General features: G+C 27.2%; 1 protein-coding gene and 1 long non-coding RNA gene across 4 annotated transcripts in view; one reads left to right on the top strand and one right to left on the bottom strand.

Annotated features, from left to right (window-relative positions):
• Positions 1–21,797, top strand: part of LOC124953686 — a 44,316-nt gene that overhangs the window by 13,458 nt on the left and 9,061 nt on the right. The gene's annotated exons all lie outside the window — the stretch shown is intronic.
• On the bottom strand, positions 1,544–9,268 carry LOC124953680 (odorant receptor 13a-like). Of its 2 annotated transcripts, none has more exons than XM_047505432.1 (7): positions 9,112–9,268; positions 8,018–8,465; positions 7,153–7,438; positions 6,166–6,265; positions 5,488–5,598; positions 4,759–4,914; positions 1,544–1,658 (listed from the first exon to the last, which is right to left on the bottom strand). In XM_047505432.1, the coding sequence occupies exons 1-7, from the start codon at positions 9,115–9,117 to the stop codon at positions 1,617–1,619; spliced, it is 1,149 nt and encodes a 382-aa protein (XP_047361388.1). In that variant the 5' UTR covers positions 9,118–9,268; the 3' UTR covers positions 1,544–1,616. The 2 variants fall into 2 exon arrangements, with proteins under 2 accessions (XP_047361388.1, XP_047361386.1); XM_047505430.1 differs by lacking the exon at positions 1,544–1,658 and adding an exon at positions 4,145–4,240.

Genomic DNA, 21,797 nt, shown 5'->3' with positions numbered 1-21,797 from the left:
TTTATTCTATGTACAATATAATATCACGAATCAAGGACTGTACGAATATTTATCACCCGTACATTTTCTGCTAATTTCTGAAAATTTATTGATATTATATTCATAATAAATATAAATAAATATTTATTTTTCAATAACATTCGTTTTAGAAATTTCTAAGAATATATACTTTTTGCTAACATTTTTTGTAATAAACAAAGTTCTACAAAATATTTGTTCAAGTTGTCTGTTGTACGAATACTTTTATACTCACTGTACTTTGAATGAATTTTTGAAATCTCGAATATCACTTGGTAATTGACTTACTATTTCTCTAGTACAATTTCTATCAAAGAATGCAACATCTTGCACAATAATAGATTTGAATACATTTTGATGTTATTTTGTTGCAACACTTTCTTCTATAGAAAATTTATAAATATAATATAAATAGAAATAAGAAACTTCTGCAACATTTATGTTATGATTCAAGTTATGATTCAAAAGAATAAAGAAGAAATCATACTCTTTCTCTGTTAGAAATATATAAAATGTACATACTTGTGCAACATACATACATTTTAAACATAAATGTTAATCTCAAAAGCATTTCCAAAGTATTTCTTGTAAAATTATATCCTTTATCTTGGACTATTTTTGTCAATACATTTATGATATTGCCAACAGATGGTGGTATCCAAATATTTAACATTGCGACAATAATGGTGCTTTATAAATAAGAAATATATTTAATGTAATATTACAATATGTAGTGATGGATATTTACATATAGGCTGTAGAAAAGATCGCGTAACACAGAGCCCTCACACAACTAAGAAAATTTATATTATACAGAATAAATTTAATTTAATATCTATTGCTTGATAAATAAATTTTTAATCTATGTTTGTTACTTATAATCCAATTTGATCGGAGTATTTTTTATTACATCATTTGTATAAAAAGTCTCCGTACACCGTACTAAAACTTTCTTAATATTATCATCGGGATATTAATAAATAAATAATTTTTACTCTTGCATATTCAGTTACATAACGTTTATTATTAATGAAAAAAAAGAACAATACATTTATTTATTAACAAGTAAAATAAAGAAAAAGACAAACATAATAAAAATAAATTTTAAAAAGTTTCCGAACATATGACTTTATTAATCATAATATATTAAATAAATAATCTGTCAGTCCTCCCTTCATTTTAATTACCTCTTGTAATCTTCTTGGCATTGTGCCAATTAATTTTTTAATTACTACGTGGGATATTATTCCAATTAAATGAAATTTTATATTTTAATCTTTGTTTTTAATATTATATTTTCTTAAGCTTTTTTTAATATAGCTCCATAGATGTTCTATGGGGTTCATATGGGGTATTGAGGGTGTGTATAAAGTTGCTTCGGAACATTGTATAATATCCATTCCTTTACTTTTTTGCAGGGTGCTTTGGATTTAATTACATTGCACTACTATTTAAATTTTCTTTCTAAATATAAAGGTAAACATTTTGATTAATTATTTTATCAAGAAATGTTAAATTTCCAACTTCCGTTGCATTCATGCAGCCCCAAACCATTACGCAACCTTCATATTTAATTGTTGGACGTAAAGTTTTACATTCTATTTATGTATTTGGTTTTCTTTAAATTTTAGTGTATCCATCTGAAATAAAAATATTAAATTTACATTCATTACTGAATTCTAGAAATTTTTATCTTTGTTAATTTGCAAATTTACAAAAAAAAAATTTGTTTTCATTAATAGCACTTATGAAAAGTTTTTTTCTCTGGCCATTGTAACCAACTTTCCTAAGTACATTTCGAACTACTTTAATATTATAGTCAGTTCCGATCATATCAACCAATTTTGGAGCACTTGCATATGGATCACATTTTATTGTTAGCAAAATAGCACTTTTATGATATGCTTCTAATTTTTGAGGTTTTCCTATTCATCGTCGATTTTGCAGTGATCCAGTTTTATTATATCTATCAAGAATGTACTGTTCAAAAAAGTGTGATTTCTTTACAATTTGAGCATTTTTCTTAATGTTGCAACTACTTCTCTTAATTTTACAACTAACTCACAAATTCCTATTGGTATTTTCGTTGTCGAGAAAATGTCGTGTATAATCTTTTCTCTTTTCTAGCAGATGAGAAATTAACTTGTACTTAACTTTGGAGCAGTGTTTCAGTCTTCTTTTTAAACATTCTGTTGTATTCTTGGTATTCAATTGTTAAATTTTGTCTTGCATGGAATATAATGTTTTTCTGGCATTATTTTCGTTACGTTTGACTTTTTCTTTATTTTACTTGTAATATATATATATAATATGGTTACGCAAATTATTTTTTTGAATATTGGTATTAATTTACAATAATTGTTACATATGACGAAAGCATCTCACTTTAAAAAACCATAAGATCAAATGTTTCTATCAATCTGCTTTATAAACAAAAGTTGATTATAAAATTAGGGTGATATAATCTTACACGTCTAGTAAGAAAAGCGCCATTATTTCTTCGTCAGATTTGGATTTGTAGAAAACATTGTTAGATAGCATTGAAGAGTATAGGCGTGATAATACCAACTTGCCATTAAAAGAATTTTTTTTTTTTTTTAAGAAATATTTAGTCCCTATTTTTGTTTTTTTTCTCTACTTTTTATAAAAATAATAAACGTTTGTTATCGAATCTATGAAGCAGTGACGTATCAATCGAATTCGAGTCGAGTAATGTTATAAGGTTCGACAATAATTTCGCGAATAGAAAATCGAGTAATGTGCGAATTGGTGGTATGTGGAGGAGTGTAAGGTTTGTTGAATGGAATTAAAAGACGGAAACGATATAAAGTTTGATGAGTTTGTGGGGAGTCAATGACAGTTTAAAAGATCCGCTGATATTTTTAATAATTTTTTATTTTCGAAACTTTCCTAAACTTCGTTTTGATTCTTCGTCGTTTCATTTCATTTCACTTTTCTTGTTTTTTTTTTGCATCGCAATTGTTTTACCTAAATTCGGTGTCTTACTTTGGTCTGTTTTCTTGTTTCTTTTTTCTCCCTTTTCGAGTATGTAACTTCGTCGTTTCTTCCGTCGTACTTCTTTGTTTTGATTAAATTAATGAGTAGATATATTTGTTGTCTCTGCCCTTTCTTTCTTTCTTTTTAATATTTTTTTTTTTGTAAATAAGTTGAACATCTTTCTTGGAATGTTCATGAGATGAAAAAACGTATTTTTTATATAAGAATTTAGTAATCCTTCGAAAAGGCAAATGTATTATAGGGAAAATTATATGAGAGTGTGTTGTGCAATGGTATAGTAGTGGCATTGTAGTTGGCGGATTACACTAAGCATAATTTTGTGTTCAGTTTAGAGGATAAGGAAATTTTTTTATTTTAATAGTGTAGATCGGATCAGTATATTTTGCGATAATTCCAAAGGTTTCGAAACATCTTTTTGTTTTGGCGTTTCATGTTACGGTAAGTTTGCGAAAAGTTTAAATGATTCTGAAATTCTCTCTCTCTCCCCCTCTCTTTTCTATTTTTTAACGGAGATTGCCGGTTTAAGTACCTTGTAATATACATTAGATACCTGTTGTAATATACATTGAAAAATTGTTAGTTCAGAAGGATATTTTAATTTTGATTAATTTGATTAATTTAGAATTATTTTTCGTGATCAATTATACAATTATATAAGAGAAGTTTATTATTAATATATCATTATATAATAAGTATATAACTATACTTATGTAAGTATGACTGATTTATTATTAATATAATAACTGAAAATATTAAAATAAATATTTTTAAAATATATACTTATGGAATTAAAAAGTATAAAATAAGGAAAAAAATAATAAATATAATATTATAGTTTGAAAATAAAATCAATTAATCGGACAAGAAATTACTTTTACTTTTATTTTGCAGTTTATTTCTCTTGGTATCTTATCTTGTTTTTCTTCTTATTTAAATGATGTATCTTTCTTTTTGTTTTTCTTTCCGATTCGTTTTTCTTTATTAAATATCTAACATTTATTACATTGTTTTGTTGATGTACGTTTTATAATTATATATATTTATATATATATGTATATATATATATATATATATATATATATATATATATACTAATAAATAAATAATTGTGAATTCGACCATTTTATTGGCCGATTTATCAATATTATCCCATTTATATAAATGTTCGTAGAACTGAAAAATAAGCCATTGACGTTTTCAAAACCTACAAAACGAATATTTAAAATTTAAAGAAAGAAAGAAAAAAGGAAACAAACTAATAATAATATTGTTTATAAGACAAAAATTTTAAATGTAATTTTTAAATTTCTTTATTTTTTTAATTTTTCTCCACTAGGTGCCTCATTTTATCTCACATGATCGTATATTCAATTTGTTAAATTTCAAGGCGCCGTATTAGATGATATATTGATTGAAATGATATATTGTAATATTAGTTAGATTCCTATCGATAATTTCTAAAACTTTTGTTATACCTAAAATATCGAGTTCGATTTAAACAAAAATTATAATGACTTCCATATCGTAACCAAGGCGCCCTTTACAAAAGAGTTGGGATGAATATTAAAATTATTTCTCAAAACCTAACAACTTTCATTTAAACAATTTTTTTATAAAATTGATAGGGGATATTTGGCTGTTACTTTTAAAATGGGACACCCTGTCTTTATAATTTCATTTTTTTTATTATAATTATTAACAATTATTAAAAATTGCACTCACGTCAGTGAAAGTGGTCAGTGATAATACAAAAAATTTTCCTGAAGTCAAACGCATTTCTTTAGTCGATCGTAACATGCATATGTGCATTAATTTTTTCTCCTCTTTTGATATATTGTACCACTCGCATAAATATAATGCGTCGCCTAAGATGGAACTCTGAAAAAGATTGGAAAAAAAAATTAATTACATCACTCATAAGGATAACTTTGTTGACGAAATTCTGTAAAGAAAAAAAAAAAGAAACGAACAAAATCCGTCTCTTCAATCGTCTTTTTGAGGATGAAATTTTATGAAAATAAGAAACAAAAAGTATTAATTATGACAATTGTGAGAGTATTTTTTATGATGAAATTTTATGGAAACAAAAAACAAAATAAATTATTTACAACAATTATGAAGGTATTTCCAATGAACAATTTTTATGAAGAAAAAAAAACAAAAATCAATCGTGTAAATCGTGAGGATATTTTTTCAATGATGAAATAAAAAAAAAATTAATTACGTCAATCGTAAGAATATTTTCGACGACGAAATTTTATAGAAAAAAAAGTAATAAAGAAATAATTATGTCAGTAATGAGGATATTTTTGATGTTAAAATTTTATGAAAAAATGAAAAGAAATGAAAGAAAAAAGATTCATTATTTCTATCGTGAGGAAATTTCCGATAATGAAATTTTTTGAAAAAAAAATAAATAAATGAATAAATTAAAAAATAATAAAGAGTTACTTCTTTTATAAGACATTCTCCTATGTAACAATAAACCAATAGTACACCAGCCACGGCGGAGCCAATAAAAAGAAAGGACAATAACATTGCCATGTCACCGTCGGCTGATCTCTGAAAATGATTTAAGTATTAAAACAGAAAAAAAAAGAAATAAAAATAAAATTACAATTATTTCAATTGATTCAATTATTTCTATTGAGGATATAGATCTTTTTCGTTGTTATTTTATAATATTGATTTATTTTTTTTATCATATTTTAAACTAGAGAGAATGAAAAAAATATCCGAATGAAAAATTATAATCGTTTTCATCGAATGTACAATTTTATTTATCGTTATTATGTTTGTCCTTTTATTTTATTTAATTTTTTTTGAATCAAATAAGATCAAAACAAAAATTACAAAAATTTCGTTTCTATCGAACGTATAATTCTTCTCTTATTATTATTATTCTCTTTTATTTTATTTTTTACTTTTTATTTCTTTGTTTTTTAATCAAACAGAGCAAAAAAGATATAAATTAAAATTGTTTCTATCGAACGTACAATTTCTTTTTCTTTATTATTTTATTCCGTTTATTTCATTATTTTTTATCATTTAAATAAAATTTTTTCTTTTCTATTTAATTTTTTTTTAAATCGAATGTGTCAATAATATATTCAATAGATTATAACTCACCACAAGTGCATCGTAACCAACAATACAAAATTGTAAGATAGTTCCTATCAATTGTAACAAAATTATAAGATTGAAATCCTCCTCTAATGATTCCGATAATCTGAAACAAAATATAACGAAGGAATAATAATAATCATATAAAAATAAATAAAATAATATTATTATATAAAGTATGTATATATAACTATAACGAGATAAATAATAACAATACAAATGTGGGTAATAACAATAATAATAATAATTATTATAAATAATTAAATAATTCGTTAATTAATTATCTATTATAAACTATAATAAATAATTTAATAATAAATAAATAAATAAATAACAATAATAATGATTAAAAATGAATCAGAATATTTATAATACATAAAGAGAGCAGTCTCCGAATAAAAAAATAATTAATATTGTAAATAAATGATATACGTTTCATACCAAATGAATAATATTATGTATAAAATAAAGAAATTAAAAATATATAAATAAATATGATGTAAGATAAATACAATATAATAAATATAATATAAATACATTAATATTAATATGTAAAGTATTATACATTTAACGTAAATAATAAAATTAATTTGCAAGAAGTAATATATAATACAAAATATTTAAAAAATATAATTCATTAGGGACAATAATGATACAATATTGCATGTATGTAATACATCAACAAATTAATTAATTAATCACAATTCTAACATCATAATTCTTACTATGTATTTATTATTATTAATAATTATGATAATAATAAGAATAATAATAACAATAAAGAATTGATAATAATTGATAATTATTTTGTACGATACTATAATATATTATTATAAAAGATACAAATATTAATTAAAATTTTATATTTTAAATAAATTATACAAATAATTTTAAACAATTTATATTTTATACACATACATACGTATTAATGTAATTTAAGATAAATGATATCTGATAAATGATATGATAACATTAATCATACTTATTTCTCACCTTATTAAACGTACGTGTTTAATAATCAGTTGTTTCAAATGTTTTTCACGATCGCACGTATCGTTCAATACATATTTGACTTCGCATGAAAGTGCAGAAAACAATCCACTTACATGAAGTACCAAACTAACAAAAAGACAATCCGTACCAATGTAACCAAACACGATAGTAGGAATAATTAAAAATTGATAAAAACAAAGACAGACATAGGTTACTACGTTCGTTGGTTCGATTAATAACCAAACTCTGTATGGTAATCGATATCCATATGATGAGTTTGTTAACACTGTAATATAATACCAAAGAAGGTAGTATTAATTAAATATTATTTAATTAAAAAGAAAAGAAATATTTCTGATTACGATTAAGACTTACAAAAAAGAAAAATATTATATTTTCTAAAATAATCAATTTTATATGATAATAATAATAATAATAATAATAATAATAATAGTAAAAATAATAATAATAATAATAGCAATAATAACAATAATAATAACAATATATGTATTAATTATGAGATAATAATTATAATAATAATAAAATATGAATAATAATACATGCTGTGCCATAAGTTTTTAAATGATATCAATAATATGTTATTACTTTTATATATATGTATGCGTGGCTACACACACACACACACACACCTGTTTCTTTGTTAATTTGAAGTGAGAAAATATATATAAATATAATTATCAAGTAATAATCAATTGTATAAAAAATAAATTTATAATAAAGCATGAATAATAAAACAAGGTTTTTAGAATCAAAAGTTTTTAAGTAAAATTTTTTAAGTAAAAGTTTTTAAGTCAATTACATGTGTGTGTGTGTATATGTAATATAGGAAAGTGTATATGTATACCTATTTCTATGTTCATAGCAAGTGAAAAAAAATAATACATCGATGATGCTACGAATGAAGCGACCAATAGGACAATAACAAATTTTCGACTGCATTTATTATAATGAATAAACGCCATTTTTTCTTCGTCGTAGTAATAATTGTCCAATTTAAAATCTGACCTTATATCGTCTATAAATTTGGCTAATGATTTTCTCTTTATCTTGCAAATGCTTATTTTCAAAAGTGCAATGACATTAAATACGTTTTCCATTAAGCAAGATATGATGTATTCCATATTGCTTATGTTAACTGCAATATCGATGATAGCTGAAGTACAATGAACTGTTAGATAAATAAGAAAGAAAAGAAAAATTGGCTGAAAACTTTTTGGCGGCCATGTTCCTACGAATCTCATCGCATGTTCTGTTAAATCCAATGCTTTTAGGGTACTGCCAAAATCAACTTCCTAGAAAAAAAGAAAAAAAAAATGATGGCGATGGTAATGATGATGATAATAAAATAAAAATGAAATTATTTACACAAATAATAGTAACTTATTATTATGACTATATTATAATTAGATAATATATGAAAAATCATAGAGATAATAATCAAAATTGAATTATTTAAATAAAAATAAAAAAAATGAAATTTTTCAGTTAATAAATGCTGAATGATTATTATTACTATATTTTGATTGAATAGTATATGATGGAAAATGATTGTTCAAATCGATTTCGTAGAAAAAATAAAATAAAAAAAAATAAAATACATTTAAATTATTTAGACAATTAATAATAAATGGCTACCATGACTAAATTATAGTTAATAATTATCAAATATAATTATCAAACAATACAGGATGTCGAACAATAGATAATATTATTAAACAAAAAAATTAATGTTATATCTAATTTTTTTACAATCTTAATATTTATAAATTATCTATATACTCAAGATCAACAATCATCAAAGAACACACAATATCAAGCAATACGTAATTAAAAATAACCTCTTAGGATCGAAAATAAACAAAATAGTAAGAAGGAAGGTTCTTTTTTTTATAAAGCAAAAAAGTCATTTAACAATCAATCTCCATAAAATAATCTTACTTGCATGCTATCGAAGTAGATTAGCTTATCTCGGTGACTCGTAAAAGACTGAGAAGAAATTTCCTCTTCTACCGTCCAAGTAAACTCTGTTTTTGTTTCTGTAATCGAATGATCCAAAAAGAAAAAAGAAAAAAATAAGAGAAAAAAGAAGAAAGTAAAAGAGGACATAAAAAAAGTTTAAGTAGAAATAGAGAAAAAGGGAGAAAATGTCTAAGCACTTTTAAACATCCCATTAAGCATTATCGGGAACGAATACGATCAACAACTTTCTGAGTTATTTCTTCTTTGTGGTTATCCTTTTTTTATTCTCTCTCTCTCTCTCTCTCTCTCTCTCTCTCTCTCTCTTTCTCTCTCTCTCTCTCTCTTTCATCTCTCTCGCTCTTTCTATCTTCCCCCCTCTCGCTCGGTATTTTCATACTCCCCATCTCACTATCTCCATTTCTTTTTTGTTCTTTCTCCCTGTTTTCTTCTATAACTTGGTACATCACATATACATTTCGAACTTTCAAGGAGTAATACTATATACTAGTATAGCTTAGGAATCAATAGTTATAAATAATTCATTGAATTTTCAAATGTCTAATAAGCAGAAAGGTCTATGTCTAATTCTCGTGAAACATATGTATATGAACCACCATAATATTAGAGAGTAAGTTTTTTCATCGAATAATATTTAATAAGATCTATCGTGACTCCAACCAACCCTCCGATCCCTTTTCTCTCCTTTTCTCTTTCTCTCTTTCTCTCTTTCTCTCTCTCTCGCTCTCGCTCTCTCTCTCTCTCTTTCTCTTTCTCTTTTTCTCTTTCTCTATCTATCCATGTCTTGGTCTCTATCGTTATCGTTCATCGATTAGTCTCATTAAAGATTTAAAATTCATGAGTTTCAGCGTATTATCAAAATGTTTTTAGAATTAGAATTTCGATTAGCTTTTTTTCTTTCCTTTTTTCTCTTCTCTATTTTTTTCTTTTCTTTTGTTCAATGAATTTACCATCACGAACATTGTTATAGCTTTTCGTAAGATAATAATTGTGTATTAGAAATTTCTAAAGGTCTTCTAAAGTTTTATATATTCATCTGAGTAAATTGTTTAAATTTTAATATTTTCATTAAATCATAAAATTTAATGACATACTTATTAACACAATTATTAAAAATGTTTTTTTTTCAATACTTTGACACATTAATAATAATAATTAAATATTTCATATCTCTCTGATTATATATACAATAATATGTTATTAAACCATAAAACTTTATTATGTGTGTGTATATGTATGTAGGATATGTGTATGTGTATATATAAGATAAGTCTATCGGCAGTTAAACAAGGGATGAAAGGTTCTATCATTAGTTAGCTGTGTGTGTGTATATGAAACAAATCGATTGAAAGTCGTAGTCTGTTCTTTGTAAGGTGCATTGTTGATAGAAAGCAGAGAAGAGTCTAGGATTGGTAAAGAGAGTGAGATAGAAATGTAGCATGAATAAGATAGGCAATGAAACAAAGAATAGAGCAAAGAGTGATAATGATTGGCGAATGCATTTGCACAAATGTGACCGTGGATGAGAAAGGCTACGGGAGAAAAGAACAACGGTGAGATAGTCTTGACTAGATCAACCGAGAAATAACGATAGAAGGTACTGAGTGGACCAACGAGAAGAGAAAGATCAGAGCTAAAAATCAGTCAGTCAGGTTATCGTTGCGAATGATAAGCGTTAAGTCTACTTTTTTTTTCAATAAACTCTATTTTCAATTTTATTTCACTTACATTTTTACATATTCTACATAATTTTCAGGATTCAGCCAGGATTAAAATAGTAGTGAACCATAAGTGTTTATAATTGCTCGAGAGTATTAGTGCGGGATTAAATCGTAACTTCGTGTCACGTAAAGCAGTTGAGTAACACTCCCGTGTAGTTATTATGCGTCATAGGTGCCAAATATGACTAAGATTGAAGTCGAACACGATTTAATAAAAAGATGTCGAAGTCACAGATTAGTGCTATTTTTGCTAAACTAAAAAAGAAGTACAAAATGTTTACATGTAGCACTTTGAGATCCAAGACCGAGTTGATTCAAACTATATGATATGTATATATATATATATATATGTGTGTGCGTGTGTGTGTATATATATATAAATGCAAAGCATCTTTTCTGCATGATCAGTAGTGATTATAAGACGTACACTTTATAATTATATCTGATGCATTGATATTTATTTATACGAATTATATTACATACATATGCTATATTTTTATTGTATTATTCTTACATAGAATTATATACACTTCATATACATACATATAATATATGTAGTTACATACACGCATAGTACATATACGTACAGTACAATACCTATATTATATACACAATTCATATATATATATATATATATATATATATATATATATATATATATATATGTAAAGAAAGTATACTTTCTTCAGGTAGATTTGCCGCGCGTCTCATGGCTCGCCCTTCCATTGTCCTTTGTTATTTACAAATTCTTTTTGTTACCTACAAATCGAGCCGTTAAAATTTGGAAGAGAAATGGGTAGTAGGAAATAGAACGTAGAAGAGAAAAGTAACACGAAAGTTTATAAGAAAATATATACTAGATAATATAGATTAAATAAAAATTAATTAGTGTGAATAATAAACGTAAATTGTCGTTTCTTTGTTCACAGAGAAACATATATTCGTTTATCATCTCACCCAATAGATCCAAGATATTATATATATATCATATAGAGTAAAGTGGAAACAGTAGAATAGGAGTAAAGTAGCAATAGAGGAAGAGTAGAGTAAGAGTAGAGTAGAAGTAGAGTAGAGTAGAATAGAACCTAGTAGAGTCTAACTGCCAATGGCTCTTTTTAAATTTCCCACTTGGTATTAATATTTCCTTTGAAGCAGGGATATCGAATAAATTTTACTAATTGTGAACAAGAAGTTCGCGATCTTTTTTTATCTATTTTTCCAAACATTGAAGCACTTAGTCATTTTTGACCCTGCTCAATTCAACACTGACTCATTCAAAAAAATATTAATTGTCCACAAGTTTCTCGCACGATTTTGAAAGACCCTTCTTTTTTCAACAATTCTACAAATAGATTTTTAGTATACATTAAGTCCTCATTAGAAAAATCGAATGCCTAAGGACAAGCCGCGAACAAGAATAATCACTAACGAAGTTTTGAATATGAAATTTCTTTGCACTACACAAAGGGTTTCTTCCTATTCGCGGACTTGATTTTTTTTATTTACCTATTGTAAAGTATAAAATTGCCCGTAACTTTACTTAACAATTTATTATTTATTTCACGATACAGTGCACTCGAATTCATACTGATAATATCACATTTGCATCAATTTTGATATGAGCCGCATTTGAATGAGCCGCAAAGTTGAACTCTTTTGCCACCTATAAATTTCGCAACGTAGAAATTATACTATTCCATCATATTATTATAGACGTCTCATATTAAACTGAACAGGCTATCTGAAATACGATGCATTGTCGATAATGTTTCGTAAAAGGCACCAATGGTTTGCAATCCCTGTTCTTGATTAGTCTCACTAGGTTTTGCTTCAATCAATGCAGTAATATTTGCGATCTCTATATTTTTCGTGATGACCGAAAACATGGTTCAGCCCATCGCGAATATTATTTTATAATTTTGGTATATAAAGGCTGATTTTTGTTACCTTTTACGATATTTGATAGCGGTCGTAACAGCAATCCGCAAAAGTTTTAAATTTTACCGCAAGATTTTCCACTATATGAGAGTGCTGTAATTTTTATTTAAACAAAATATGATTACGGCATTTAATTTTTTTTATTAATAATTTTGAAACGTACAATAATGCATTTGTGAGTTTTCAGTGCATGCTGCTATCCTCATTCCCAATCAATTTGGTATATTTCAACCCGTTCGATGCTACAACGAAAACTCTCTACTATTATATCTGATTCAATTTGGATTGTCAGATCATATAAATTTTTAAAGCACTGATGATCTCGAGAAACTTCTTTTGTACGGTTTACCTGATCACTGATAGAACAATATTTATTGCGGACTCCAATATATAAAATCATTTTTGTTTCAAAACTGATTGCGGTTACGACCGATAATGAATTATACAAATTTTTATACGACCTTTTAGTCTATGATTCATCCGACGATAGCTCTTTTTAGATGACTAATCCTTGCCTTTTCTTCTGCAGGTTCAGACATTATTCTGATGAATGAAAGCTTCAGATACAATAGTATAGTATTTTATGCATGTATAATTATCCATGTATAATATCCAAGTACCAATGTGGAGATAAATGGCATAGTTATAGAGGCATAAAGTTCTTCTAATGTTCGCCACTTGTAAATATTATTCCAGATACCATACAGATGTTGACATTCAAATTTTTTTCCGATGTATCATCAGTTTCAATTTAACTAATCAAATATATACTATATACATATATACTACATTTTAATTTTATAATACTGATAAAACCATTGCGCGATTCTGAAAATGAATACATATCCATAATTGTACAAGAAAAACGAACATGCATTCCTATTGAAAGAATGCTGTTTATAAAGTAAGAAATATTCATTACTCGACGTACTGACAGTTGAAACGAATTTGTAACACTATTTATATTTTATACGTGTTCCATTTCTATTAGAAGAGTAGGAGAGGAATTAGAAATATTCGCGCTTACTAGCATAGATTCCAACATATGGATTCTGTAAATTTTCACTTTGTGAACTGGATAGACTTCCAATTTTTAAGGATTTAAGGCCACTGACTGTGATGCTTCGATTGTGATTGTGAATAAGGAATCGTATAAAAACAAATCCGTTATTATCATAAGATAGTAAGTCAAAGAGAAAAGATAACGAACGAAAACGAAACAAACGTTTCGTTCTTGTCATCATATGTCGCTAATATTAGACGTAACTATTGACTGTCATGTATCAAGCCAATTATTAGGAAATGATTTGTTAAAAGACATTGCGAAAAACCATCACATGAAATGACACATTGTTCCTTTTTTGTTATCACAAATTACAATCATCATATATGTACATGATGCATATAAGTATATTCTTTTATTTCTTATTATTATATTATTATATTATATATTATTATTATAGTAATAGTAATAATATGGATAAAAATGAAGATGAGGGGAAGCATTTACTTTAATCTTGACCTTGACATATATTATATATTATATTGACATATATTATATATTATATAATATATTATATTGGACACTTAAAAGTTACTTTTGAATAACTTTTCCTGATAACTTAATCGTCGGTCATTGTTTATTATAATGTTATCAACAAAAAAGTTTGAAAAAAATTACAGTTATTTTGAGTATTATGTCGTATAATGAGACGAATACACCAAAGTACATGCATGGACAGAAAAAACAGAAAGACCCAGTATTAAATTTTCTCTTACCTATTTTAGTTTTATCTAATTCTATGATTTTACCCTCACCATCAATTTTTTTTTTCCATTCATAATCCATTGTTGAAGTAACTAGAGTTAATACAGTATATAAAAAACATTATTTAATAACAAACATAAATAAATAATATAAGCAGTACTTTACTTACTTCTCGACAAAAATTTGTACAATCGTCAATAGTATGATCGTTTAGCTCTGATTCATATATTAAAAATTTGTGTCGAGGTGGTCGTATCATTACAAAATAAGCAATAATTCGGCAAATTGTAAGAAGATTCAAACGAACTCGTTCAAACCATGTTCCGTGATATGTACTGATTTTAAAATTACATGTTACTTTTTGTCGTCTTCTATCTTTAATAATTTTATAATATATCTTTTTACAGTGAAATATATGATTTTTGGCAACATTGATTAATCTCTGCGAATTTTTACAGTTCAGACATTTTATGTTCAATTTGATAAACTTTTTTTGTTAATAACTTTATAATAAACGGTAATCAATAATTAAATTATAAGAAAAAGTTACTCAGGGCAACAATCCTGATAACGCATATCAAGGTCATCGGAGGTGCCTACCCTCATCTTCATTTTTACCACAATATGAAGTAAAATGAATGAATAATAGGAATAATATAAAGCGCTGGAAGAAAAAACCGTAGGTAATGTAAAAACGAATTCATCTTTATAAAAATAATATATAATATAAATAATATATACTGTTTATATATAATATATACTGTTTATAAACAATATATTCTATTTATATATAATATAAATAATATATAAAAAAAAATTATATATACTGCATTTATTATCATACAAAATTATACTGCTGCTGTATTTTATCTAGCACAGATCACCGCGAAATTCACGTCAGTCATCAATGAAGGAAATAAATATAAGGAATTGAATAGTAATATCTTACTAAATTATCAAGTAAGGAAAAAAAAATAAATTATTTAATTATTTTATATAAATACAATAAAAAGAAAATATGCGAAATCATCATTCAGCCTCGAGAACCTGCGATCCTTGAATCACGAATCTAGATGCCTGCCAATGTGGTACACACTTCTTCTAATAAGTCCAAGTTTCTAGTACATTAATTATTGAAGGAACTACAAAGTTTTCTAAAATTTAACAATATCTCAGACCCATTGACATGAATGACTGGATACGTATTTTCTTATTTTTGCCTTAGAATCATCTGTCTAAAGCTCATTAAAATGATTGAGTAACTTATCGTACTTTCTCCGTGCGAGCATTGTGAAACGCATTTCATTGCGTTTGAAATAGTTCAGAAAATCTGATCATCATCAGCTTACGGACACAAACAAACAGACAATCGTCACGGAAACAAAACAATCATCATTCAAACGTGTTTATATAAATCAATAATAGGAATATAAGCTTTTTTTTGCAACAAATTTTGAGAGATAAAATAGGCATTCTATAAAAATTTTTCTTCGCGGAAGATATCGAGCATTTACGCAAACAATAATAACAGACGTAATTTCGGACCGATTTGGATAAACGAGATCTCATTTTAAAAGCAAAGGTTTAATTTAGAAACTTGCTTTCTTGAATTTTTGAAAAGAATTTATATTTCTACATACACTATTCTCGAAGAAATACCATTTTTTAGTGATATTAATTTCCTATTCAAGTACAATAAAAGTGAAAAAAGAAGTTTAGAAGTACTTATAATTGGAATTCTTAAAAATTTTGGAAAATAATATTATTCTATGATAATCCTCAGAATATACTTAATTGCATTAAAACACCATTAAAAAATAGATAGATCAAATTTAATAGCAATAATGGTCATTGAAATTGTCATGATATTATTATCAGCATATATAAAACATTGTTCCATCAACTAGGATTTCAAAGTAATAATATACAATAATCAATTCTATCATCCAAACTTATTCATGAAAATTTTCAATATTTTAGGTGCTATAATGATGGAATTAGAGATTTGTGAATTATTTAAGAAAAAGGAAGGGATGATATTAATACATTGGAGACTATTATTATCGTCCTAGGTTATTTCAAAATAATCAACTGAATATCGGTCTTATGCCATGTCAAAATTTGTGACTGAATATCAATAATATAGTCGTAAGTCATTTCAAAATAAAAATACACCTCCGTGAAAGTTGTCAGGACGTATCAAAATATATTATCTAGAAACAATAAAAATTTCTAGAGTCTCCAAGTATTCACGATAGGTTCTAGCGATGTAAATTAGGTACGTTTAGAAAAGAAAATCTAAAGATACTACTTCTATTTACATATTTTGTAAAATTCTGCTATATAAAAATGGATATTTGAATGTCATACTAAAGAACATTAAATACTCAATTTTAATTATTAATTTGTTTGTTCAATTTTGTTTAATTTCATTAAATTTAATTGTTAAATATGTTAAATTGGTGTATTTTTTCTTAATTTAGTAATGTGTTTATATTTCAAGCTATTATTAGATATAACCTAGAGTTATTATGTAAAAAAAATACATAAAAATGTTACTAAATTTCACATTATAGTAAATTCATTATGCTTATTGACATTTTTCTTTTTTTTTTTTTTTGTATAACTCCTAGGAATTTCCTCGCAATTTGTCACGTCAGGCAATCGGCCAGTTGTTTTACTGAATTTATGTTAGCACGTGAGTGCTATTCCCAATGGAATAGCACTATTATAATACCCTGTTCTTGCAGACTTGCGTAACCAGATCTCGATGTCTTTTCTGTTTTTAAGTCTTCTTGCTGTATTGTTGTTATAGAGAGTATTGGCTAGCTAGTTAGGATGGTTTAGGATCTTTTATTATATTTGTCAGATATCCACTGTATCTCCTTTGATACTGCTGGGATTTGTAAATCATTACGTAAGTCCTCGTTTTTGACATACCATGGCACGTCCACAATTGTGCGGATTATTATTGATTGCATAGCTTCCATTTTGAAGATATGGTTTTTAGCTGTCGTGCCCCATTACTGGATGATGTACATCCAAATAAGGTTTATTATTGCTTTGTATATTAGTAATATATTTTCTATACTCAGTTTAGATTTTCAGTCTGTTAATCAGTAAATATCTTTTCTTTTAAGTTTAATTTGTATTATTTTTTTATGAATGTGTTGTTTCCAGGTTAGTTTAGAGTCAAGATACAAACCCAAACATTCGATTGATTTTGTTTGCGGTATTTCATTATTGTGTATAGTAATTGCTGGTACTTTGTCTTTGCGAAGAGTGAATGTAATGTGATTGCATTTATTGTAGTTAACTTTAATTTTTAGATCCATCAGCCATTTTTCAAGCAATTTTATGTGATTTTCCAAGATTTCAGCTGCTTCTTATGAATCTTCGTGTATGGCTAAAATTATAGTGTCGTCGGCGAATGTGCTTAATATAGAGTCTTGCGTTATCGGAATATCCGCACTGTAGAGCGCATAGAGGTTTGGACCTAATACACTTCCTTGTGGTACACCGGAAAATATTACATGTACAGCTGAATGTGAGGCTTTAACTTTTACGTAAAAGGTTCTATTGTTTAGGTATGATTTAAGTAATAGATAAATTGGTACTGGAAAGTATTGTTTTATAGTTTTCAATAAGTTTTCATGCCATACCTTGTCAAAGACTTTTTCTACGTCTAAGAATAGACATGAACAGTATTTTTTGTTTTCCATAGCAATTGTTATTTGGTTAAATAATCTGTGGGCCTGTTCAGTTGTAGCATGTTTCTCCTTAAAGCCATACTGGTGATCTGGTATTAAACGTTTTTTATTCATTATTTTCTTAATTCTAACTAATATTACTATTTCTAAAAGTTTGGATAGAATCGGTAATAAGGAAATAGGTCTGTAAAAGGATGGTCTATGAATATTTTTGTTCGGCTTAGGCGGCATTATTATTTCTGCCAGTTTGCACGAGTCAGAAAAGTATTGAAGTCTAAGTACGGAGTTAAATATTATGGTAATCATTCTGATCGCTTTTTCTGGGAGTTCTTTAATGTATTTATCAATTGTTTTATTTCTTTTTTTGTAGTCTTATATATCAAGTTGTTTTGATCTATGTCTGCAGTACTATTGCATACAGTTATAGCATTTCCTGTCGCAGCTATACTATTTGGCTGAAAAGTTTGATATAAGTGGTTAGCAAATGCTTGTTCCATGAAAGTCTTTGCCCAAAATCTGTCTGGTTTTCCTAATCCTGGAGTCTGCATTATTGGTCTTTTTAATTTTTTGTTGTCTTCCAAGGTGAATAGTTTGTATCTTCATTTGGCGTAAGGTTTAAGAGATTTTTGCTAAACCTGGAATTACAGTATTCTTTTATCATTATTTTAACCTTCTTTGTGAGTGCATTTAACTGCCTTTTATTTTCTTCTGTTTTATACCTTTGCCATTTAGCTTTGTATTTAGCTTTTCTTTTTTGTTTAATTTTCTGCAAAACATAGGCTGGATATAAATAGCTCGTTTCATTTTTTTGTATATTAGAAGTAAATAACCATGCTGACTCTTGAATTATTTTTGTTATGTAGTCCAGACAGCATTCCCAATGTGTTCTGATGTTTTTAGAGGGATTTTGCAATTTAGTTTTTCGTCAACAGTTGACCTAAATTTATTCCAGACCGTATTTCTATTGTACAATTTGGATATAATTTCTATGTGGATTGGTTTTTATAGAAATTTTATCAGTATAGGTGTATGATCAGAGCTCAGTTCTGTGCTTGAGATTAATTTGAAGTGGGCCTTGTTTAGTCCTTTATTTATGGCGAAATCTAGAAGATCTGGTGATATGTTTGATGCTGCTAGGTTGACTCCCCGATTGATAGTGATGTTAATGGTAATTTCTGTATGATTTCGAGCAGTGATTTACCCCTATAAATTTGTTTCCTAAACTTTTAAAGAAATTTGAATATTGCTCTTGAGTAATTTTATGTTTTGGCGGGGAATATATAGTCCATATTTGTGTTTCTCCAGTTATGGTTTCTAGTGTAATTGTTGCTGCTTGTAGATAGTCAAGGGAAGTGTTGGCATATAGATGGTGCTTAATATTATTTTTAACGATAATCGCAGAACCCCCGTGTGCTTTTCCCGATGGGTGGATGGTATCATATATGCTGTATTCTGGTATTTTTATATAATTCTTAACTGTAAGGTGAGTTTCTGAAATTGCCATAATACCAATGTTATATGTATAGATGATAATTTTGAATACTTGAATTCTTTTTTGTAACCCGTTGCTGTTCCAAACAGCTATTCTGATTGATCCAACCTTTATTTGTAGGTATTCAATAATTTTGTTAAGAAATCTAACATAACGGTTATTTGATGTGTTTGTTGCTGTAACAGTGATGTTTGCGTTGAAAGCATGTCTGTTATGACTTCTGTATTTTTAGCAGATTGAATTAAAAGTTGTTTTGGTTCTGTATATTCGTTTCCAGGAGAATTTTTTGAACAAGTAGAAGGTGCTATGTTTTGTCGTTGCGAAGTCTGTTTGGCTCTTACTTGTATATAGGTTCTGCTATTCTTGTAAAAGTGTTTAGTATTGTTTTGCAAAGTGTCTATTTTTGGTTTGTATTCTGTGGTATAAGGAATATGGTTATTGTTAGTTTCAGATAGTGTTCTTCGTCTTAGGGGAGGAAATGTTCTGTGTTGTAGTTGTTTACGTGTCAAACATTCTTCATAACTTACTGGATGATTACCTTGGCAATTAAAGCACTTTAAGTGTACTAGTTTACCCTGTTGTGGGCAAAGTGAGGTTAAGTGATTACCTGCACATTTAACACAATCAGGTAACCTATTGCAATCCTATTGTAATTCTTCGTATGACCGTAGGTTTGGCAGCGATAGCACGTTTCGGTGTTGGCGGTTCGAATTTAATGAATGTGTTGAGTAGTTTTTCTATACTGTATATATCCTTTTGTTATTATTTCGTTCAAGTTCAATAGCAAATAGAGGTAATTGGTGTTTAGTATCATATTTGGCTATATTATTAATCGACTTTACAACGTGTTTGTGTTACTTGAGTTCGTCAAGGATTTTCTACAAATTTGTTTTTGGTTGAATTCCGCGTAGAATTATCTTGTAATTTCTTTCAGCTTTAAGTTGACAGTTATGAAAATTTGCATTTTTGCTTCTTAACGCGTTTATTATTTTCCTATAATAATCCGAGGATGATAACTAAATTTTTGTCTGATTATTTTTGAGTTACTTTAAAGTAAAATTGTTGTTACCTGTTTGTTGCTCAAGTAATTCTATCAGCGGTTCAATGACCTATGCCTGAATGTAAATAGGAGGTTTATTTTCTTCATTTGTTTTGGTGTTGCTTATTGGTGTAGGATCGGTTTCTGAGAGGATATTGTATGATTCGTGTGTAGGTATATCTTGTAGCCACATTTCGGATTGATGGAACGTGCGTGAATTTGTCATATCTGTGATTGTATTAGATTTCCTCTTTTTGCTAGTAAGTAGGGATTCAGCTCGGTAGATTGAAGCGTTAGTGGATATGTCGATATCCTCTACTTCGTCATTTGATGTGTTCCGTTTGGAGCAGGTGTCACCTAATTTTGAGGTTTTTAACTTTATTGGTAGCATGTTGCAGCCAGCAGCCATACGATGGACATTTACTGTCTCACTTCGCCGAGATAATACAAGAGGTCATTAATATACGCTACTGTAAGCAAAAACAAATCGCGAGCGATAGGAAATACGTCTATTCTGTACCAAGTTAACGAACAGACTGATTTGTTGACATAAAATATATTTAATGAATTTAAAGAGCTTTTTCAATTTTAATTTTTTCAGAATTTTTTATCAAATATTTTCAAAAAATTTTTAATAATAAATGATTATAATCATGATATTAAGAAAAAATATTTTTTATATTCACAGACATTTAAGTAGCAGAACTTTGCGTTATTAAACTATAAGCTTTTGGAAATTATATGCGTTATCCAGCTAAGGGATACTCTTAAGGCTTTTCACTCACTCACTCTCACTCCCAATCTCTGTCTCTTCTTTTTTTTCCATAAACAAACACATCTCGTGAAAGACAAATCATATTCTGTTCGATTGTCGATCGGCTTACCTCAGACATGCACACATACATATACTATTATTCGATGTTTTTTTTAACAATCAGCTTCAAATATTTATAATTTTGTAGAATTCTTGACCCTAATA

Source organism: Vespa velutina, chromosome 13 (genome assembly GCF_912470025.1).
Source record: "Vespa velutina chromosome 13, iVesVel2.1, whole genome shotgun sequence".
Classification (NCBI taxonomy): domain Eukaryota; kingdom Metazoa; phylum Arthropoda; class Insecta; order Hymenoptera; family Vespidae; genus Vespa; species Vespa velutina.
This window is presented reverse-complemented; position numbering and strand designations above follow the sequence as displayed.